The sequence below is a fragment of the Solanum verrucosum genome, unplaced genomic scaffold, assembly GCF_900185275.1.
Source record: "Solanum verrucosum unplaced genomic scaffold, falcon-dt-bn FXZP01000268.1, whole genome shotgun sequence".
Lineage (NCBI taxonomy): Eukaryota > Viridiplantae > Streptophyta > Magnoliopsida > Solanales > Solanaceae > Solanum > Solanum verrucosum.
This window is the reverse complement of record NW_026019957.1, coordinates 1,765,870-1,789,660: the sequence shown is the minus strand read 5'-3', so window position 1 is coordinate 1,789,660 and position 23,791 is coordinate 1,765,870. Positions and strand designations below refer to the sequence as shown.

General features: G+C 32.3%; 2 protein-coding genes across 3 annotated transcripts; one reads left to right on the top strand and one right to left on the bottom strand.

Moving 5' to 3' along the window:
- Window positions 1-382: 382 nt before the first annotated feature.
- On the top strand, window positions 383-6,239 carry LOC125814467 (probable transcription factor KAN2). 2 transcript variants are annotated; one of them, XM_049493914.1, is made up of 6 exons: window positions 383-1,313; window positions 1,799-1,875; window positions 3,666-3,720; window positions 3,870-4,032; window positions 4,918-4,978; window positions 6,009-6,239. In XM_049493914.1, exons 1-6 carry the CDS (start codon window positions 716-718, stop codon window positions 6,135-6,137), a joined length of 1,083 nt encoding a protein of 360 aa, XP_049349871.1. In that variant the 5' UTR covers window positions 383-715; the 3' UTR covers window positions 6,138-6,239. The 2 variants fall into 2 exon arrangements, with proteins under 2 accessions (XP_049349871.1, XP_049349870.1); XM_049493913.1 differs by having other exon boundaries at window positions 384-1,313; window positions 4,915-4,978; window positions 6,009-6,238.
- A 6,516-nt stretch (window positions 6,240-12,755) lies between these two features.
- Window positions 12,756-19,364, bottom strand: LOC125814450 (lysine-specific demethylase JMJ706-like). The gene is made up of 11 exons (XM_049493895.1): window positions 19,333-19,364; window positions 18,095-18,456; window positions 17,583-17,739; window positions 17,286-17,505; window positions 16,818-16,871; window positions 16,653-16,732; window positions 16,298-16,575; window positions 15,722-16,117; window positions 15,258-15,616; window positions 14,881-15,153; window positions 12,756-13,656 (listed from the first exon to the last, which is right to left on the bottom strand). The coding sequence occupies exons 2-11, from the start codon at window positions 18,453-18,455 to the stop codon at window positions 13,312-13,314; spliced, it is 2,523 nt and encodes an 840-aa protein (XP_049349852.1). The 5' UTR covers window position 18,456; window positions 19,333-19,364; the 3' UTR covers window positions 12,756-13,311.
- Window positions 19,365-23,791: the final 4,427 nt, after the last annotated feature.

The window sequence follows — 23,791 nt, the reverse complement described above, 5'->3', positions numbered from 1 at the left end:
GATTTGCATACACACTAGTCTTCTCAGATTTTATTTATGTAATTATATTAAATATGTTATTATTATTAGTGTATATATATAGACATGTGTGGGAGAAATGCGTACATAAAAGCTTACACTAAAATGTTCCTTTTCTTTACCAAAAGAATACTTTGGTTCAAAACCAAAAAGTATAAAAGTGGAAAAGAGTAAAAAGGAATTTAACCAAAGTCACAAAACTCACTTACTTTTCCTTTTTCTTTTCCTCCTCTTTTTTTTTCTTCTTCCTTTTTCATCTCCATGTTCATAGAAGAATCAAATCCCCCACCCCCACCCCACCCCACCCCACCCACCCCCACCTTAAGTGTCATTTTCTCACATATACTTCACACAAAAGAAACAAGCCATTCACTTCATACACCTATTGCCATTTCTTGTTTTCTTCTTCTTTTTTTCTCTCTCAAACTCAAATCCCAACAACTTGTTCAATTTCCTCTTCAATTGTTTATCATCATCAAAACCCCATTTCAAGAAAATCCCAATTTTTTCTCTATTATCTACATATCCGTTTTTTCATCTCAAAAATTAAATCAAAACTTCCTCAAACAAGCTACTGGTCCTTTTTATAACCTACTTACAAACACAATAATGAGTACTTGTTCATAACAATCTGTCTTATTTTTCAAGGTTACTAATTTTACTCGATCGCGCTTATTTCTTCTTAGAAAAAAAAAACATGGAGTTATTCCCACCACAACCAGATTTATCCCTACAAATTAGCCCTCCAAATACTACTACTAATCAAGAAGAGAATAATATAGATTTGAGTTTTTGGAAAAGAGCTTTGGAATCAAGAAAACCCCATAATATTAATATTAACAACACTCCTTGTTTTGACCTATCTTTATCATCAAATATACCAAGACCTAGTAGTATAATTAATCATCAAGAACCTAATTACCCTTCTAGCCAATATTTCCAAAATAACACAAATTTCATTAATAACCCTTTTATACCTCATCATCATAATCTTGGTTTGTTTAGACCTATAAGTGGAGTTCCACTTTACAATAATCATCAAAATTCTTCAACTAATACATTACCTTTACAATCTTCTCCTAGTTCTTTTAATAATTATAATAATATTAACCATATTTCTTCATCAAATAGCCACTTTCATCAATCCCATAATCATCATCAAAATGGACTAATGAGATCAAGATTTTTTTCAAGATTTCCAACTAAAAGGAGTATGAGAGCTCCAAGGATGAGATGGACAAGTACCCTTCATGCTCGTTTTGTTCATGCTGTTGAACTCTTGGGTGGACATGAAAGTAGGCTACTTGCTTAAATTCTTTTCTTTTTTTTCACTATGCTCGGTAAATACTTATTCGCATCAGGTGTTTACATCAAGTCATCAGTGTAAATATCAGGTGTGAATAAGCTTTTACTGTTTATATATGTTTTTTGTGTTGATAGTGCTTGATATGATAACCTGAAAAATAGAGTAGTGATTTGATATGACCGGTTAAATTGCACACCGACAATGTAAAAATTCTTTGAATTAAAATGGGATTTAATTCATATACACCGATAATATTTTTGGTCTTTCTACTATAGCATAACTTATTTTTCAGATTACTAATTTCATTTTTTATGAACAGTTATTTTCATATAGTTATCTTTTAGGTAATTTAATTAATAGTGCAAATTTATTTATATATTATTTGTGTATAAAAATCAAACTTACTGAAAAAATCTATATATTTTGAGCTTAATTAACAATGCTTCATTGTTTTTTTTTTCTTGGGGAATGTAGGAGCAACACCAAAGTCAGTTCTTGAGCTTATGGATGTGAAAGATCTCACTTTGGCTCATGTTAAATCCCATTTACAGGTAAAATCTTTTATTTAAGGGGGGGGGGGGGTAATTATTTTTTCTCTTTCTTTCATTTGTCCAAATAATATAGGTCATGGGTTTGAGTCGTGGAAGTAATTGCTAATATTTGTATTTGAGTAAATTGTCACATCCTTTAGACTGCGACTCTTCCTCAAACTCTACATGAATACAAGATGTTTTGTGCATCATATTGTTATTTATTTCTTTCATTTGTCCAAATACAGGTCATGAGCCTGAATCGTAGAAGTAATTACTAATATTTATATTAGAGTAAACTGTCAATATCATATCCCTTAGACTATGGTTCTTCCTCGAACCCTACATCAATACGAGATACTTTGTACATCATAGTTATTTCATTTGTCCAAATAAGTTTCTTTTGGAGTCTTCTTGGAATTTCATTAGCATGTGTTTTTTCCAATGCTAAGTTCAATAGACTGAGTAAAATTATCTTTTTGGAGTCTTCACAAAAGGCTATTGTTTCTTTAGTACTATACTTTGGACAATAGTAGCATATATTATCATAAAGGATATAAATTCCCACAAATTTCAAATTCCAATGCCTCTTTTTTTTTTTCTTTTTCTTTTGAGTTTGTCTCAAATATTGAGAACTTCTTTTTTTCTACTTAGTAGATCTGATGGTTCTGCAAGCCTATTATAAAATGCAGCCTTTTCCCATAGGAGAATGAACCATATATTAATTCATGTAGTACCATTGTATTTGTAGTAGAAGAAAAAGGAGGAGAGAGAGAGAAATAGGATTCATATCTTAATGATTCATCAATAATAACACTACAAAAGTATAAGGCCTTGTTTGGTTTGAGGGATACAACAACAATATAATAATATACTCTGTTTTAATTTCATAAGTGAGATCTGAAAAGAATAGTCATATGTTTGTATACCTTATACCTATCTTCTGAAGGTAGAGAAATTGTTTCTGACAGACCCTAGACTCAAGTAAAGCATTACGAAGAAGATTTGGAAAAGGAAATATGGTAATGAAGAAGTTATGTAGGAAATAATAGAAAAAAAATCATAACAACAAGCCCCCAAGGCCTAGCTTGAGTGGCAAAAGGTGGAGGATTTGTGGCTTAGGTCGCAGGTTCAAGCCCCACACCATGCAAAACAATGCCCGGTATTTAAGTGGAGAAGGGTAGAGGGGCGGAACCATTATCCACCGAGTTTAGAAGGCTGTGATTGATCCAAATGGCGGGTCACAGATGAATTTCTCGATTTAAAAAAAAATAAAAATCAGTAACAACAACAAAATAATATGATAACCAGGGGAGAAAAAAGATCAACAACAACAACAAAATAATATGATAACTGAACAGAAAAAACCCAAATTATACTAAGAAGAAGAGACATTATGACCCGAGGGGGGGGGGGGGGGTGTTCTTGCTCTACAAATGATTTTATTCAACTTTCAAAAAGAGGATTTAGAGGGTAATTTTGTCAAGTAACTTCTAATAATTAGCACTATTAATTAATTGATTTTCTTAATGAGTGTTTCAAAAAACACTTAAAATAGACCAAAGAGAGTAAGATTATTGAGTATATATTTTTCTTCATCATATATATTAATACAAGTATTTTGTAGCCATAAACTAGTCCACTTATGTATTATGTGTCTCCGTATTACTATAGTCAGAGACAAAATTAAAATTTTCATTAAAGAAATTCAACATTTATATAAATAGGCCAGATCATGCTTATGTGGTTACGTTTTAAATATTAAAACTTATATTCAAATGATCTGATAGTGTAAAAATAATTCCTTGCAGATGTATCGAACTGTAAAAACAACTGATAAATCAGCAGCAGGAGCAGCTTCTTCAGGTAAAAAAAATAGTTTATGAATGATTGTTCATTATTATAAGGTATTTTTAAGAGTAAATTAAATAATAAAAGTATACAATATGCTTTAAAATATTTTTTGTTTATGAAGAAAAATTAATTTTTTTTTTTTACCTTGTGAACATGTTTAGGACAATCAGAGGTGTTTGATACTGTATCATCTGGGGATAATTCTGATGATTTAGTACTTGAAATTAAAAATTCAAACAAGTCTGAATTATCAGTTCAACAAGGTAGACAAAATATGTATAATCAAGAGAAAGATTATGGTGGACTTTGGAGCAACTCTTCAAGGTAAACATTTATATATATGCAACTCAATTATTATATATTAATGAAGTCCATTTATGCTTGATTTAATCCATAGAACTAATTAATGAGAGGATTATTAGCTTATTATTTGACTCGTTTAAGTGTTTATTTTAAAAAGTTGATGTGTTTAGTCCAACTTGAAGTATTCTTAGTAGTAGAATAAGTTGTATTGATCGTGTCATATGTAATGTCCATTAATGATAGTTCATTAATGTGAAGTATATATTTTAGTAGTAGCATAAGTTATTTTCTTGAATCTGAAAAACGTTACTTTGATTTTTTTGAAAAGCACTTGAATTTTAGCCAAACACAATATTATTTTAATTTTTCTTTTACGTATAATATTATTTGAATGCTTTTGTTAGATAAATTCTCTGCCATTACTGATAAGACATTTGAAACTATACCCGTATACTAGGAAACTTAAGTGTCAAAGTTAAGAGGATAACCCCCATATAAATGTAAAAAAAAATAGGTGTAACATTTTTTAATAAATATTTTTGTTAAATAAATTTTTGACCCTGTGACTACGATACAATAAGATATTTGAAACTAGATCCCTTACTAGGAAACTTAGTGTCAAAGCTAACACTAGCTGTAGTAAGAAGATGGCCCCCATATATATATATATGTAAAATTCTTTAATTTGGTGCAAAAAAGTTGGGATAGTAATATCATAATAAAAAGATGGAAAGACAAGAAAAAGGTAAAAAGAAGAAGAAGCATGAGTACCATAAAAATAATATGTGACATAGTACTACTAAAAGATAGGGTTTCTGTTTTCTTAGTTCCACTTTTTTCTTCTGCATGCATGGCCTCCACTGATGATAGAAAAATATTCTATCTTTATTTGTGATTATGTAGCAGGGAAAGTTGGCAGCTGCATGGCAAACTAGGAGATTATCCAGGAAATTTACCTTCTTTAGAGGTACTATAATATTATATTAGTCTAAATTATTACAAAGTTTCTATGAGCATTTACCATTATGTCCTTGCTCGAGTTGAGGATCCATCATAAACAGTTATATATCTAAGACTAAGACTGTGTATATACCATCTTCACTAGATTCCATTTGTAAGATTATACTGCATATATTTCATTGTAGATGTTACTCATGCTTTACTTAAGCTAGAGTCTATCAGAAAGAGTTTTTCCACCAATGCAAGATAAGGATAAGACTGTGTCTAAATCTCCCTTTTCAAACTATACACTTATAAAATTACATTGAATATATTGTTGTAGATCCTATTTCAAGCTTATGCAATGTGTATATTTTTGCTTATGTTCAGAGATTAATATGGAAGATTTGAAAATCTTATTAACTAGTTTCAATTTATGTGACATGATGCGCAATATATATGATCTAGGGTCAAACCAACTAATTTTCAATGTGAATTCGAAAAGTACTAGCTATGAAATTGTTGATATCTATAGTTTGTTGCCTTGACTATAAAGTAGACTTTTGATAATCCGTCCTTAATTTAATTTGATTAGCAACGAATTTTACTGTATAAACACATAAGTTGTTCATCGTTAATTCTTGTCTTTTTTGTAACAATTTATGTATACTATGCATGCCTCTAATTATTGGCAGAGCTAAGTAGAGTAAAGGGGTTCATATGTTGAGATTACATTGCATATATGATTAAAATTATTTCTATGTATATATAGTAAATGTTGAATCTTCTTTAATGTCTTCGTATGTTAACTTTTTCATGTTTTAAACCTTTTCTATGAAAATTCCAGCTCCGTCGTTGCCTCTAATATATACATAGATAGGGTAAACTTTTTGGATAGTTGTACATACACAGAACATCAGTATATATTCCTCAATCTGTCCTTTTGATTCCTTAGCTTAGCTTTATTTACACACACATTTCTTATTTCTACTTAATTATTATTCTTCCTTAGTAATATATTAATTATTATTATTATTATTTTGTTTTTTAAAAAACAGAAAAACATGGAAGCAAAATGCACAAGCTATGAAGGAATATCAACAGAAGTGAGTTCATCAAGCATAACACAAGCAAGTCCAAAGAAGCTTAATTTGGATTTCACTTTAGGAATTCCTAATATTTCATAGTAATAAATAAAAAAAATGAAACAAATATATATTAAAGTTTTGCATGGAACAAAAAGTTGTACTCATTTTGAAATCATTAGTTAAAAGAAAAAAGAAAAAAAAGGAAAAAAGCGATGGAAAAAAAGAAGACAAGGAGACAAGATAAAGCAAGAAAAAAGAGAAGGGAGGAGGAAAAAGTGCATTTTCCTTTTTCCACTTATATAATATTCTTGTTTTGATTTTCAAATCAAATATTTACATTATTAAATTGTTCCTTTTGTTTTTTTTTCCATCAAAATTGGGAGAGAAAAAAGAGTACTTGATTTTAGATTTTTTTAGGAGAAATATTAGTCACTACTCACTATATATAAGAGGGTTTTATTATCCATTTCTTAATTTGCTACTCTTGTAAAAATAGTACCTAGAGAAATTTTTTTATCTTTCCCTTGGTAATTGTATGGGGCATTTATATTTAAAAAAAAATATACTACCAATTTATACGTTTGTCCTCTAATATTCTTTTTCTTGATAAATAGTCTCTGATAAAATTTGTGTACATCTTTTTTTTAAAAAAATTTTTACTTATGAAGTTATACTTAATATATTATTGTTGTATTCTAAAATCTTTGTACGTCTTAAGATGGATACTTAAGGTCTTGATCATAAGAGTTCTGGTATAAACGTTTAAGTTTTATGCACTAATCAAGAAAAAATAAGAATTTGTGATAGCAGATTTTATAGATAAACAATAAAATTTATCGCTAATAATATTTAGAAATGAATTAGCAATGACACATTCTCAAATAAAATTATTAGCTATTATATTTATATCGTTAATTTAACGATGAAATTCATAACTAATTCTATTTTATTTGTAGTGAGGATAATTACCGGCAAGACTTTATGTTAAGTAAATTGGTAATTTAATAAAATGATAATAATTAACTAACCTGATGTCATATGTTAAAATTCACTAAGGACATAAAATAAGTTTACATGATTAATGTATATAACTTAAATCCTTAATTTAACGGCATATAGTATCTCTTTCTTAAACGTTTACTATATCACTAATTAATACTCTACTAAGTTGAGCAGTTAGAAAAAAATGAGAATGAAATATAAATATTTCTTGTTGACTAAAATATTCTAAAAATATTTTTCAGATTAACTTATTTTCCTATAATTTAATGAAAATGATTTATCTAGATAAATTAAGAAAAAATATTTTCAAAACTTTTCTTTAATCTGACCATTTCAAAATAGATATCCAACTTGATATTCAAATTTCGACCCCGATCAAAAATTAATTCCTAATCTTGACTCTCGATCATTATCTGAGATCCAAATTCTAACCCTAACCACAAACCTCAACCTGAACCCAATCCGATCCCACCCAAATTTATTGTTGGAGGAGGAATGCCTATTGCATCCTAGGCATTGGCAAATGCTTTACACTTTCCCAACAAATAAAGATATTGGAAAGGAAAAGATTAGAGGAATTATTGGTAAAGGAGCTAAAAGAATGTAAACAATAGGAAATAAAAATAACAAGAAGAAAAGACAAAGAAAAGAATAAAGGATGTTATATATAGTAGTCCTTTTTATGCTCATTAAGTGAGTATATCTTTTTCTTTATCAAAATCTTGTTCCCCTTTTTTAATATAAATAATTGTACTTAAATTTTCACAAATGACTTTCCAAAATATTCTCACACTTTTTCTTGAAAAATCCTTCAATTTTCCATATATTACTTGTCCTAAACAAACAATGTGAGTTTCAAAATTGTGAAAAATTAAATTGCATGAATTTCCCTCTAAATAATAATATGGAAAATCACTTTTTTTTTTCTTAAAAAAAATCACTTGAATTTGAAAAATCATTATTATTGTATATTAATTTGAAATTGTGATAAACTTTATATTCTAAATCCACTTCTAAATTTATTAATAAATGGTAAAAATTGCTTTAAAACTTTCATCTATGGAAAGGCAAAAGTGAAACAATGTACGTGTAGATTATAATTCACTTTAATTATTATTTCCTTTATATCTATAGTAAAAAGTAAGTGTATGGTTTACAATATTAAGGAATATGAAATAATACTTCTTCTTTTTATTCCATTTGTTTTTAGTATTGCAAAAAAGCTTTAGATATATACCCCACTTAAAGCAACCTTGACCTTAAGAAGAAAAGTTATTAATGATTGATTACAACTCAATTATTGAAGATCTTTTATTTTTATAATTTTCTATAATCTTAATTATAAATTGTAGGGATAAGGGTCTGAAAAATATCCCAACTTTGGTCGAATTTGTTGTTGTGATACTAAACTTTCATGAGACCTATTACCTCCCTAGACTATTTAATACCCTATTTTTTACCCCCTAAACTATTTAATAGTGTATTTTAAAGGTATATATGTACCCACGTGGACACATTACTATTTATAATTTTGCATTATTTTTTATGTCCACGTGGGCAAATATATATGTTTAAAATACGGTATTAAATAGTCTAGGGAGGTAATAGGTCCTCATGAAAGTTTAGTAGCGCAACAGCAAATTCGACCAAAGTTAGGGTATTTTTCAAACCCTTATCCCTAAATTGTACGTTTGAGCTAATGTATTAAAGTATGTGATTGGCTCACATGCGTTTAGAGTGTTGTATATATAATGGCAACATGATTTTTGGCGCTCGGTATATGTAGAGAGTTTTATGTTAGCGATATAATTTTAGAACACAATACTAATCATTTAACCATAGTTAAATGGCACACACACGTATTAATAGAGTCAGTTGATCACGAGGGGCTAACAATCGCATTTTCGGGAAAGACCGAATTTATCATTTTTCGTGTGCTATAGTTCATGGATTTTCGGTGATACATCATTCTGACTTGTTTTGGACGAATTTTTTTATGGACGTCCATTATTACCTTATTAATGGAGTCAGTTGGTCCCGAGGGGCAAACAAACACATTTTCAAGTTCAAAAGAGCCCCAATGCAGGATAGACCGATTTTACCATTTTTCGTGTGCTATAATAGTCCATGGATTTTTAGTGATACGTGATCCCGACTTGTTTTTGACCGAATTTTTTTATGGACATCCCTTACGACCTTATTAATGGAGTCAGTTGGTCCCGATGGGCAAACAAACGCATTTTCAAGTTCAAAAGAGCCCCAATACGAGAAAGACCGAATTTACCATTTTTTCGTGTGCTATAGTCTATGGATTTTTGGTGATACGTGATCCCGACTTGTTTTTAACCGAAATTTTTTATGGACGTCCGTTACGACATTATTAATGGAGTCAGTTGGTCACGAGGGGAAAATAGACGCATTTTCAAGTTCAAAAGAGCCCCAATGCGGGGAAGACTGGATTTTCCATTTTTCGTGTTATAGTTTATGGATTTTTGGTGATACGTAATTTCGACTTATTTTTTGCCGTAATTTTTATGGACACCCGTTACAACCTTATTAATGGAGTCAGTTGGTACCGAGGGGCAAACAGACGCATTTTCAAGTTCAAAGGAGCCCCAATGCGGGAAAGACATAATTTACCATTTTTCTCTGTACTGTAGTTCATGGATTTTTTATGATACGTGATCCTGACTTGTTTTTTTACCAAAATTTATTATGGAGTCAGTTGGTCATGAGGGGATAACAAACGTATTTTCAAGTTCAAAAGAGCCCCAATGCAGGAAAGATCGAATTTACCATTTTTCGTGTGCTATAGTCCATGGATTTTTGTGATATGTGATCCCGACTTGTTTTTGGCTGAAATTTTTTATGAATATCCGGTACGACCTTATTAATGGAGTCAATTGGTCCCGAGGCCAGGGCAAACATATGCATTTTCAAGTTTTTTTTTATGATAAGGGAAACCCGCAGCCGCTACCCTTTGGGTGCGCACAGTGTAAAACCCCCGCTCCTATGCAATAGCTCGCAAACCACATAGGAGAGGTAACCCGCACCAGGCAAGCCTGGTGCGACGAGCTCAACCCAGAAGACAAACCCCTTGCTTTCGCTGGATTTATCGTTTTCGACGAGATGCATTTTCAAGTTTAAAAGAGTCCTAATCCGAAAAAGATTGAATTTACCATTTTCGTGTGCTATACACAATGGATTTTTGGTGATATGTGATCCCAATTTGTTTTTGATCAATTTTTTTATGGATGTCCGTTACGACCTTATTATTGGATTCAGTTGGTCACCAGGGGCAAACAAACACATTATCAAGTTTAAAAGAGCCCCAATGCGGGAAAGACCGAATTTACTATTTTTTATGTGCTATAGTCTATGAGATTTTTGTGTTACGCGATCCTGACTTATTTTTGGCCAAATTTTTTTATGGACGTCCTTTACGACCTTATTAATTGATCAGTTGGTCCTAAGGGGCAAACATATGCATTTTCAAGTTCAAAGGAGCCCCAATACGGGAAAACCCGAATTTACCATTTTTCATGTGCTATAGGCCATGAATTTTTGTTAATACATGATCCCGACTTGTTTTTGGTCGAAATTTTCCATGAACGTCCATTTCAACCTTATTAATGCATGAGTTGGTCCCGAGGGGTAAACAAACACATTTTCAAGTTCAAACGAGCCCCAAAACAAGAAAAACTAAATTTACCGATTTTCGTGTGCTATAGTCCATTAATTTTTGGTGATACGTGATCCCGACTTATTTTTGGCCGAAATATTTCATGGACGTCCGTTACAACCTTATTAATGACATGAGTTCATCTGCCTTGTGTGACGCATTACTGAACTTACACTCCATATACTCTGATTTAGTCTTACTCAGTCTGAAGCCTTTAAATTCTAGAATTTGTCTACAAACCTTTTAGACTCTATTGTTAACACGATCACATGTCTTGTCGATCAATATTATATCATCCACAAATAATATACATTTTGGTAGTTTCTCCTTTATTATGATGTGTCAATTCATTCATCACCAAAACAAATAAAAATAAGTTCGACTCTATCGTACATGTCCTTATCACCATAATATATGTCATAAGTACTAGAAATAATATAAAATTTCAGTGAGGACATATATATATATAGTTTTTTTTTCTGTTTCTCACCCTATACTACTCCATTAGTCTCCTCTCCTTGAAAAAATAATTATGTTGTCGGTCCACTCCAATATAAATCTAAATTAATTCTCGAAAACAAAATTAAACCCTTTGATATAAAGTACAAACTACAAAGGCAAATCTCAATTTTTTTCCTCAAGTTAAATCCACTGCACAAATGTGTAGTAGTCATATTCTTATAGGAATAGTTTGAAAAGTGCCTTGAATGCTGAGCAGAAAAAGACAGCACAGTCCAGAGAAAGGACAGAGATGAAACTAGATTTTATTAATTTATAATAAGTAAAATTAAGAAGTATGGTCTCTATCATAACCAGCCCCTCATAATATATTTTTATCAAGGAAATTAATTTGTTCAAATATACTTTTTAGAATAAGCAAAACATCACACAATCATCTTATATTTCTACACCTATTCCTTCTAATGTTTAATATCCATTTGAAGGATTAATATAGATTCTCGCTATGTAAAATTCATTTAAAAACAAGCACTCTTTAATAGGATATTTTTTTAAATTTTAAACTCGAAAATTCTGATTAAATGCGAAAAATGCTATCACCATGATTCTTGTTAGTTGTTACTGGTCCTATATTCTGTACATGCAAATGAATAAAATGCATGAATAAGTCAGAGAAACAGTGAAGGGAGTGGCAGGGCAGTTGAAGGTGGGTGGGGAGAATGAGTAGGTATAGTGGAAAGTGGTCAGAGAGATGTCAATCATAGAGCAATGGATTGGAAAATCATTAAATGATGTTTGGTCCCTTCTCTTAAATCAAGTGAGATATACATAGAGAATGAGAGTTTTTTTATAAAAAAAAAATCAATGTTTGATATTTGTATTAGAACTCAATTAAATCTGATTTTGCTTTGAAGCCACACATTAAAGGATAAAAAGTTTGTATCTATGGAGACTAGAATCCGAGACCTCTGATTAAGGATGAAAGAGTACTCCTATTCTACCGTAACCCTTGTTATATGATGAGTTTTATGTGACATAATACACGTAGAACAATATGTATGAGGTCACACTTTTACCATCAAAGAAGCACTAAGCTCGCAAAAAATTGTTTTGCTTCTGTGTTTAGTTCTAAGTGAGAGCACATAATTTATCATTTTAACTAAGGTCGCAATTTTGCGTCTTAGATAAGGATAATTAATAAAATGATAAGATAACATTTATGCATCTTGACCTATAAATCCTCTTTAAAAATATAAATCTTTAATTCAATGAATGAGTAATAAGAATGATTAAAAGGAGAGCTTGGAGCCACGAAAAGAGTTCGAATCTATAGTAATATATAATTAAGTGTATATGCATCTCTTTATGGTTTAATATTAAGTTCCAATCAAAAATCATTGTCTGTGTTTCGAATTTCTCTATAGATTTTGGTCAAGCACCCAAAATCTATAGACCATATTCCATACAGATCCTACCCCATGTCCTTTTGACACAGGTGCAACACGAAAATTGAAGATTCTACACAACTTAACATAAAAGTAGTAAGTGAAGGTCAGTACTTGAAGAATTTAGGAAACAAAACTAATCTTGAAGCAATTGTCGAAACAATTTTCTTTGTATCTATTCATGTAGTCTCAAAGCCAAAAAGACCCTTAGCTACAAAAAGAATAATGACGCCATTGACAGGGAGATAGTAGATGTCACATTTAAATCAGAGACCTGACCTGATATTGGACATTGGACCTCACAAGAATCGACCAATTTGTTAATAACAAAATGTACATGAGTGAAGTACCTAACCTGAATCTACTATCTTCTCGTGGCAAAGGAAAGATACCATTATCGGCTATTCCACTACGCATTGCTACCTCCTAGCAGCACAAATATCAGTTACCTCTGCCCACGAGGCAGATAGAGATGTTCTCCTGCCAAAGACGAAAAACACCCTGGCCCGAGAACCATAAGAATCATCAGCGCTCCGTTTGCCCCATTTTGAGGCCTGCACATAGAATGTACTTCCTGAATCTAAGTTTTGGTTAACAGTTGCATAGCTGCTTCCCCTAAATATTTAGCTTTTCATCCTTTTGTTAGGTCCCCGTTGGAGAAAATGGGTGTTAGTGAAGTTGGATTTTACGAGTTATTCAGTTCTTCCTCCAAACTTAAAAATTGAAGGACCTTGACTTTCAGCCTCTTTGGTCCCATCTCTATTGGAGGTGGTTCTCCAACAGTCTTACCCAACTCATACCCGGACTTTTCATCTCTTTTATGCTCGTTTTGCTTGCTAGATGCTTCTTTGTTAGCCCCTTTCTTAAACTTAACAGAGATGGGAAGCGTACCACCTCTGGCCGACTTGTCTTCCTTGGAATGGCTTGAATTAGCATTGGAACTATGAGTTACATTTTCAGCCTTGGAACCATCTGATGAATACAAAGACCCGACCCTTTCAGTTTGATGTTTCCTTAATCGTTTGTAACCCTGAAAAAGTAAATGCCAAGAATACTTCAGTAGCTTATAGTAGAATTTCACACCAAAAACAAGAAATGTCCTCACTGAAGCAAGAAAAAAAAAGGTGAATGCAATTTTCAACTGGTCAATGAAATAGAAATACAACAGCATTTGGAGATAAGCAATATAAAATTTTACTTTGATACATGAGGTTAAGGTCCATACTATCCAGTTAAACAAAGCAATTAGTTTCATTTCTTGTTAACCTACCAAGACAAAGTCATAAACTACCAATAACCCACCTGGATTGACAGAGTGTAGCTAGCAAAACTATGTGAGCGAGCCCTGTAACTAAATACACTCTTCATTTTGCTTCAAATTTGATAACAAAATCAAAAAGTTCTTACAACCATAAGGAAACTGATTAATAAAGCAAAGTAGCGAAATTTCAATATTGGGTTTGACTGCAAAATTGAAGCAAAAGCCAGGATGCAATGCAAAGCTTAATCTATAGTTACCATAAAATACCTATAAACCTAGCTACTCAACATTGGTTTCACGATTTCTTGAAAACAATACGATGACGATTTGCATCTCAAGTTTAGCAATTTGACTTTTTTTTTTGGTTTCCCACCCGGTGTCCGGAGCCCACATTGGAGCTCCGACTAAATCCGGATCGCACTCTGCAGGGCCCATTCAGGGGTGGCGCTCCCAACAAGATTTTCTTCATACCCAGGACTCGAACCCGAGACCTCTGGTTAAGGGTAAAACACTCCCACCAGTGCACCACAATCCATGTTGGTAGCAATTTGACTTGTCAGCCTTTCTACTACATAGCAACTTTTGCATATCTTTCTTTATCTATTCAACTCAAACTAAAGAATAATATGATTCAAAAAATATTTTAGAAGTAAATCATTATATTAAGCACTTCTATAATTCTCTATTACTTAAGAATTTTTATCTTTTGACCATCTAACTATTAGGTTATATAGCAAATTATGAACTCAATCCCTTCAAGAATAGAAGAAGTATATAGATTATATATGTTAAAGACTAATTTATGCAAAACACCGAAGGGGAGAACATGAATGAAGGCAGAAGATACACATTGAAAAGCTAAATAGAAACCAACAAGTACTTATTTGTCACCCTTTTCCCCTTGTCATAGAACTGTTTAACTAGAAACTTTAATTTGAAAACAGAAAAAGAGCAAAAGATTGCACCCAAACTAAGACCTCAGTATCTACATACCTGGTGCTCAACGTTAACTGATGTTGAATCATGTTTACTTCCATGTTCTGCTCTACAACGTCGCTTCACTCTGAAAATTTCCGTATCAGACTCATCATTGTCTTGGTCAATAACAGTTCTAACATCTGAAACATGAGCTACTTTTTCATGTACTTTTAAATAGTCAGCACTAGGTGAGCAAGCTGATCTTTCCCTTCTACACCTAGAAATGTCTCCAAAAGGCTTCACAGATACAGGGTTTCCTACTTGTGAGTTATAAGCATTTTCCTGTACCTGCGCAAGCAATAAGCTTGAGATCAATTAAAGCATTTCCATTTCTGCATGACAGAAGTCAAAACAGTTCTACAAATATAATAACCTGGATGAAGGTAACTTACATTAATATTAGTGGGGAGGCAGTCTTTCCGCTCCATTGTCGAACCAGTATTGGGCACAAGTTCGATACTAGAGGCAGGAGCTGTGGAAGCTTGCTCATGAAATGTTTGTTCTACCCAGTCCTCAGCTTTTACTGTCCATTCAAAATTTATTTCACAGTATGGAACATATCCTTCCTCTTCAACTTGCGGAAACATTTTCAAGAGGAGAGCAAAGTCATCACCTTCTTGATAATGCCCAACATCATGCAAAACATTGTCATCCAGCTCAAACTTTCTAGCTGTAGTTTCAATGTCCAAAATATCTTCCCTTAAGCAAAGGGTTCTACTGCTGCCACAAGGAAAATGAAGTGACCTAGGATCTGATGAAGAAACCATTATACCAATTCATCAGCTCTTAAGTGTGTCGTCAGTCTAATACTATAATTAACAAGTATAGACAAAGAAAAGGTTTTATTCAAACATACCATGGCGAAGGCATGCTGCATGTGAATAGCAGCTGCAGTTCAGATATGCTACATAACTGTCACGCTTGCATATGCTGCAGAGGATAGTTCCGTGTGAAAATGATGATATACCAGAAAATGCTTTTAATCTCAGGAGGCTCCAACGAGCACGATGCTGAAACCGCATTAAATTTATAAAAGAAACTTTGATGGTATGGTGGGTGATCAAGTCTGCAGATGAATAAGCTGGACATTCAAGTTCCAAATCCATATGTAAAAGCATTGCTTCTTTGCAGAGAAGTTCCTCATTGGGAAGAAGAGGCACCCTGTTCAGGAGTGCATAACGGCGGCTAGCAATTGAACCGATTGGAAACCAATCACCAGTTGCAAAGTTTACAGCCTCACCACAGTTAAAACCTACACATTAGGGAAAGAGAATTAACTAACACTAATTGTAAACTAAGATGAAATCCCAAGAATTAAAAAAAAAAAACATCAAGGCCGAAAATTAGAGTACTCGAGAGCTGTCAGACTTGCAGGTTTCAGGTATTACGCATCCTTAGACTCTTAAGTCTAGAAAAGAAAATAGAGGCTTACCATGGCTGAATCCGGCATGATATGCTCTTGGAAAAGTTACTATGAATTCACCAGGCTTTTGAACAGCTTTATAGACAGGAACATCATGTTCTGATAAAATGTTAGGAGGAAAAAATGTTGTCTTCTGCAAAAGCACATCAAAAGCTCCATCCTCTCCATCGGTGGTTAAGATATCATTGTTATAGACATGCTCTCGGACAACCTTTTCAAAGTCGAGTGCTGCATGACCTGGAATACCGTACCAGGTTTTTGCTGCCCCGCAGTGATGATAATTGATGCTATACACACAGACAAAGAGATGATTAGTCCCCAAATTGACCGAACTAACATATATGCTTTGAATTAAAGAACACACCTGTACAAGTAGTGATCTTCAACATGCCAGGCAAACATACTAAATAGCATTCCAATGTACAACATCGGTTCGGTAACTCCCTATAAGATACATAAATAGGAAGTCAGGAATAATCAGGTTGGATCAAAATTTCAATGATAAAGGTGCAAAAACTAATCTGTTTACCGGGATTGCTTTTTCGAGTAGTCGAAGTATTGATTTAGGTAGGCAAGAAAATCTCTGAAACCAAAAATAGAGGATTTATTAGAAGAAAGATGAGCAAAACGACAATTAGCACCGTTATACTACATCTTACGTTGACGGGAGTCAGGAGAAGCTGATGCACGGAAAATTATGAGAATTTTTTTTACTCTGTCCTTCGTGTGGAAGGGTCAGAAAGGAAGAAAAAAGGGATATACCAGAATAGCTAAGGAAAAGAGTAAAAGAGAACGTTGAGGGAAAACACTAGCAAACAACACTAACAAGGCCTAGCACTGACAAAATGTTTCAAAAACATGAATGCACAATAAATTTGCACACTAGATGCAAGGCACAAAGACTCGTTTTATTCTGACAATAGAACATATCCCTAAAGATAAAGAAACTCCATATTAGGAATAGCACAATAAAAAAAACTTGCTATGAAATCTACACCTTCATATTCCATTTGCATTTTCCAAGTTCATCATCGGGAGAAGATGAAAATGCACTACCATCGACATCGCATGCATATTCGACACTCTCAGTCTTTCCGGAAGCTATTTCATGCCAAAATTCTTTTTCCATATATGAAGGAGGAAGACATCCAGCACTACAATACCTACGAGCATAAACCTTGTTCGCCATTTTCTCGAAATCACGAAATGTGTAGTTTCTGGAAAAACATACTTTTTTTCTCAAAAGCTGACAAATAATCAATTAAGTGAACACCAAATACGATGAGGAACTAACCTCCCGCTCATGAAAAAAGTGACCTTGTCATCTGTATCCCATTCAGCTAGACGAAGTGGCTGTACCCTTGTTGTAAATTTAAAACCAACCTTCTCTTTCATCAAAACTACTCCAGCAGGAACAGAAGCCATGATTGGGGAAACAATCTTGCATATTCCTGTTACATTTCAAACGTAGAATCAACTCTTATCAAACAAATGAAGCCAACAGAACCAACAACTATTCTTAGACAAGAACATGGTCCAGAAAAAGCAAGAGGCAATTACAGTATGTTTTTGACAATAGTTAGGACAACTTTGAGCTACCAAAATATAAATGGGAAGAGCTCTACAGATAAGGCCAAAGACACTAGATAGCAAGTACATCAATGTTCTTGACAGCCAGGGTCCATCACAGAAACATATTTAATCAGGACTAGCACGTAAATTCTACCGGAAAGCTAATTGAATCATGTTTGCAACATAAGAATGGACATTGACTTATTTGACACAGAATATTAACATAGACCATACCATATTTAGAAGCTTCGGGAGTTATCTTCTGGAGATAAACTAAAGGATCCTCAAACTCCTCTTTACTTGGATAATACACTGGGCATTCTGGAATTTTATCTGTCCATTCAAGATCAGACGTATCAAACTTCACAACCTTGTGCTTTGGGAAAACATCTCTTTCATTTAAAGAAGTCCCAGACCGTGAATGCATATCAGCATTAACACGAATTCTTACACCACAGGAAGCTGAAGATCTTAGGGCATCTCCTCCACTTCTACTCATCGTATTGCTGACAGAAGACAAATCATTCATAGATTCTGTTTTCTTTCGTTGAAGCCTTTTTCGCTTCAAAAACTCCAACATAGCTTCTCTCGACATTCTATCAGCAACCTTTAGATGAAACATTCAAGAAAAGATCACAAACCCATAGTCCAAGTTCACATACTTCATTTACATTTGTTTCTTTTATAAATTAGGACAAGTAGAAAAAATGGTTACACGGTTCAAATATGGAAAAAGGTTATTTATATATAGCAATACCAGAAAGTACCACCTAAACATGTGATTCAATACAATATGTAATCACAGAAATACTGCATGTATTTAAAGTTAATACTTCAGATTTTGCATAAGAAACCACAGAGAAAATGGAAATCGGTTTTATGGCCCATTACAAAAGCTATTTTAGTTACACAGATTTTCCAACAGATCATTACAGGCAGGGGCAGAGCTATGCTTCGCGACGGGTTTAACATGACCCAGTAATTTTGGCTCAAACCATGTATTTGTGTTTAAAAAATCACTTATTTTTATGTATAAATAATTTACCAAGAACCCATTAAGCTGCATTTTCAAAAATCTAGAACTGATGAACTCAAAAATCCTAGCTCCACCTTTGTTTATAGGTGCGTTTTCTTCCATTCAAATTTCAAAGGGCCACTGAAGATCATCTCCTCCTGAGAAAACTACTACTACTACTATGCGGCAAACCAAACTAGTTAGTATCAGCTATATGAATCTGCAGTATCTGTTCTGTTCTATATATTAGGACTGTTTCATTCCAATACTAACACTGCAAAAACATAATATACGGAACCTTCAATTTTCAAAATAAAAAAAACTATAGGAATTGTTTGTTTTTTATTAAAATTCTCGCGATCCAAACTTCAAGCGTAAAGAACAAAATCGCATTCACCATTATCAAAATAGGAAAAACTTACCCGAAACGTCACACTCTTCTAAATATAAACTGTACCGTCAACTGTTCTCATAGCATCGTATTCCAAACGTATTCCAAAGCTCTACTCCCCTCCGGCAGTCTTCTCCTACACTTCACCGGAAAATTAAATCAGAAACAGCAACAACGAGGGAAGAAGAAAAAAAAGAGAGAGACCGTCAGCCAAGCCCTAGAACAAAATTTACAGCACAATAAACGATAAACAAAGCATTAGGCTGGCTACATTACCTCGAGACTGCATAAACCAAGCCAAACTCAGAGATCAGAACGACTTCACAGCTCGAGCGATCGAACTACGCACAGGAAAGGTACACTACTATAAAACAAAACACAATAGAGAATCTGAGTGAGTTTATATACTCTGGAGACCTGTACACCAGCGAACAAGCAGCTTTCCGGCAACACGAAAAACGTTTGCCGGCGATTCCGGATACTCTATCCACGCGCGGAAACAACGGACACTATTCAAAAGCAAGGAAACAGAGAAACTATGCGCGTTGCAACTTCTCCGGCGACTGTTCACCGGCGGACAAAGCAGTTCTCCGGCGGGAATGGAGAAACGCAGAGAGAGAAAGAAGGGAATAATTTTAGAAAAAATGAAAAAGAGAAAAAGTGTGGATAATTTAGAGAGTTATATATAATCAAAAAGAAAAGGAAATAAATAAATGAATAAATCGATCAAATTGGAAATAAATGATTTGATTTTAATTGTTTAGTTGTAAAAAACAAGAAGTGTGAAGGAAAGTGGTTGATAATTTGGTTCAACCAGATCCTGCCGGCTCTCGAAATTAATCCTACCCTTTGCCTTTTTTCGGCTCGGTGTTCGACTAATTTAAATTTACATTAAAAATTACAATTAAAATAAACGGTTCCACAAAGGATTGTTAAATTATATTATGAGAAAAACACTTCCAAAATGTGATTAGGAACAAGTTATGATATATAAACGTGTCTTTTAATATAACATAAGCTAGTATTTATGACGTACACAAATAAACACTTAAATTTAAATAACGTTGAACAAGTAAATACATACATTTTACTAAGTATCTGTTTGATCATAGATAATTTTCGCTTTTGATGAATTCTTTGGGATACAGACTTGATACTTTGAAGTTTTTGAAAAAAGTATTTTTGCAATTTTTACTTTAAATCATTCGTAATTTTTTTTTAAAAACAATTTCACATCATTTCAAAATTAGTTAATATCTCAAATTAAATATATGATCAATTCAATTTATTATTCTTATTTATCATACCAAACGATTTCGGAAGTATTTTAAAAGAACTTTTGTTTCTATAGCGGTTAAAAGTGTGAAAAGGAAAAGTAGCGGGAAGCGAGAATCGAGCGCACCGTAAGTACAGGAGAATATTGTGGGGTGCTACTATTAGCCGTTGATTATGTTTCGTTACAATATTTAACGGTGAAGATAAACTTTTATATTTAGATGTGAAATCCGTCAGTTACTTTTGGTTATTTGAAATGACAGTTCTGTCCATGGTAGTTGCCTCTTTCTGACTGTTGGATAAAGGGTGATTATGTCATTTAACAGAGAATCGTCTGAAAAAGGCAAATAAGTAACGTGAGTTCTAGGCTTTTATCAAAAAAAGGAAAATATTAGATGGGGCATTTTAAAAGGCAAAACTTTAGGGAAGTTACACAATTGGACAATTATATAATTAAAATAAAATGAGCGGTTATTTATATTAAGTTAGTGGTCTATCGTAAATTATATTTCTATCTTATAAAATAGATAGATCGTCTTTTCGGATGGCTTAGTTGGTTTGAAGGGTGATACGAGATTGATCCCCCTCAATGCCTTTTGAATCGAGTATGTTGCATTACACATGGACTTGCTTTGTGCGCTTTATATTTCACGTGTTGTAACTTTCTATTAACTATTTATGAAGTATTTTTATGGCTATAGAAGTATAATATCATATTTAAGTTCGATAGATTTTAAAAATACTTTTAACCTATACTAAAAGCTCAGTTTTCAAAAAAAATCATATTCAGTTAAATGTTGTTGCGAAATAATAAATATTCTTTATTTTTTATCAGAAGTTTCTTTATAAATCCTAATAGATACAAAGTCATTTTTGTTATAAAATATCTTACCTTATATACCTAACAAACATGAATCTGAATATAATCGATATAAACAATCAATTTTATCGAATATAAAGTTTGACTCTTTAATTTGTTACAAGATATTGACTTCTTGATACTTTTTTCGATACAAAACTGAATACAAACGATATGACCTAACCTGACAAGATTTTTTTTTTGCGTGGGTGAGGGGTGGGGGTGACAAAAATGCATTGCTATTGGTTGAAGTGTGCTTTTCCTTATTTGGAGGTTTTATTATTGTAATTAGGAGGTTGGGCTAATGATTAGGTTTCCCCATTCATCAGAAAACGAAACTTGAAGGGACAAATTAAAAAGTTCTTTAATTTGGTTGGCGGCTATTTCTATCACACTTTCTTTAATTGGAACTTGGAAGTTCAACACTCGAATGTTTCTTCGTTTCAGTTTATATGATATTTTTAAAATATTGTGTTTTAAAAATAATGTAATTCATATATTTTATTTTACTTTTAACGAAAAACTTTTTATAAGCATATGAATGTCATGATTGTTGAGTTAAAACAAATTAAAAAGTATTCCTAATACGGTACTTATGAATTGATATTGTCTATTTAGGTAAAATCAACATGATTTTGCTCATGAAGATTCATGAGTTAAATTGGAGATTCGTTGTGCGTCACATTCATATCATATATGATATTAATAGCCTATAAAACCCCCACTATTTTTGTGCGTTTGCACCTCCAAAATATGAATAAAGGTAGTAACTCAATAGGTAAATTATCAAAGGCCCCACTAAACCAAGTCTAGTATACGTCATTACTCTACTATCTTCATATTTATTTTATTGATGAATCATTGATTTAAATCTGATACTAATTGTTTGAACTAAAACAATTCAAAAGATACTATTAACATGATTATCTGACACTATCCTCTCTTTAAATGAAGCAACACAATTTTTTCCCACTTTATATATAAGCTTTTTCTTTCTTCAACTATTTTAGTGTGGAATTTTATTTGTATATCCAACTTTGACATATTTAAAATCACCACAAGTTTTAAGCACTTTATAATCATTAAAATGTCATCTTATTCAAAATTATAGATTTTAAAAAGTATAAAAATTCGAACATGTTTTCTCTTGGCACATGCTAAAAACAACCATTAGACCTTAGGCAATGATGTCCATTGCTTTATAAACATTTTGTCTAGACCTATTTATTATTTTTATAATATAATGATCTGAATACTATAACATTTTCTTATGGCATTCCCAATATATCAAATGTAATAATTGGAAAATACAAGAAAATATCATGTCTTGATAATGATAGGTTAAAGTTGCACCATAAAGAAAACTTTCCTACTTTATTGGATGCAAATATTAAAAATTCACTCATGACATATATATGTGAAACCACTAGACAAGGCAAAGGAAAACATTATTGTAATCCAATGCTGAAATGGTGGATTTCACAATGGCCAAGGAGCTAGGAAGATATTAAATTAAATTAAGAATATCGATGGATTCAGAATTAGATGTTGTGATTGAGTTTTGAAATTTTGTATTAATACTATATATTAATCATGTATATAAGATTTAACTTGAAACTCTGAGTTTATATCAAACTCGCAAACTGCATTTGAATATGTCATTATTAGTGTATGCTATAATTTTTAATTGTCGTCTAATCGTTGTTGATGTATTTGTGTATGTTCATATATAATGATTGAAGCCAACTTTGATTAGTTAATTTCATTGATAGTCAGTGAATATGATATTCTACTGAAGACTTTAAAAGACATCACGAATAAACTAGATTTTACTAGTGTGGTTCTAACTATATTAACCACAATTTTGGTGTAATTGATTATTTTTTACCTTGACATCAAATTGGTTTTGGCCAGTAAAAATAGTAACATATGTTCCTCTAGTAAAAATATTTTTTTAAGATAAAAGGGGTAACATGCTATATTTTTTTTTCTTATCTAGTGTCTGATATCCGTATTGGAGTTCAATTAAATTAAAATTCATGTCGGAAAGTTCCAGATTGAGGGATAAAGCACTTTCAACAAATGTGACTCCTTACTCAGAGGGACTCAAATCCAAAACCTCTGGTTAACGCATGTGATATTAGAAATTATTCATTAATGTTTTGGGTTAAGAAATTAAATAAATTGAGATTTTTCTTCACATAATTGATACAAGGTATTTATCTTCCTGATTGATTTAGATTGACAATGCATAATTAGACATATTAAAGAGAAAATACATTTTCTATTAAAAAAAAATTTACTATAAAAAATCAAAATTTAAAATCTCTAATTAAAGACGAAGGATCACCATTATTCTTATTTAGTGGTAATTAGCAAATTGACAAAATA

Bases quoted from the DNA above. Each gene is read 5' to 3' on its own strand.
- LOC125814467 (XM_049493913.1), top strand. From the start codon at position 716: ATGGAGTTATTCCCACCACAACCAGATTTATCCCTACAAATTAGCCCT. The intron at 3,721-3,869 runs GTAAAAAAAATA...GAACATGTTTAG, and splicing joins AGCAGGAGCAGCTTCTTCAG to GACAATCAGAGGTGTTTGAT. The intron at 4,033-4,914 runs GTAAACATTTAT...GTGATTATGTAG, and splicing joins CTTTGGAGCAACTCTTCAAG to CAGGGAAAGTTGGCAGCTGC.
- LOC125814450 (XM_049493895.1), bottom strand. From the start codon at position 18,455: ATGTCGAGAGAAGCTATGTTGGAGTTTTTGAAGCGAAAAAGGCTTCAA. The intron at 16,872-17,285 runs GTGTAGATTTCA...TTTTGGTTTCAG, and splicing joins AATGCAAATGGAATATGAAG to AGATTTTCTTGCCTACCTAA. The intron at 15,617-15,721 runs GTATGTTTGAAT...TTTCTTCATCAG, and splicing joins TGCAGCATGCCTTCGCCATG to ATCCTAGGTCACTTCATTTT.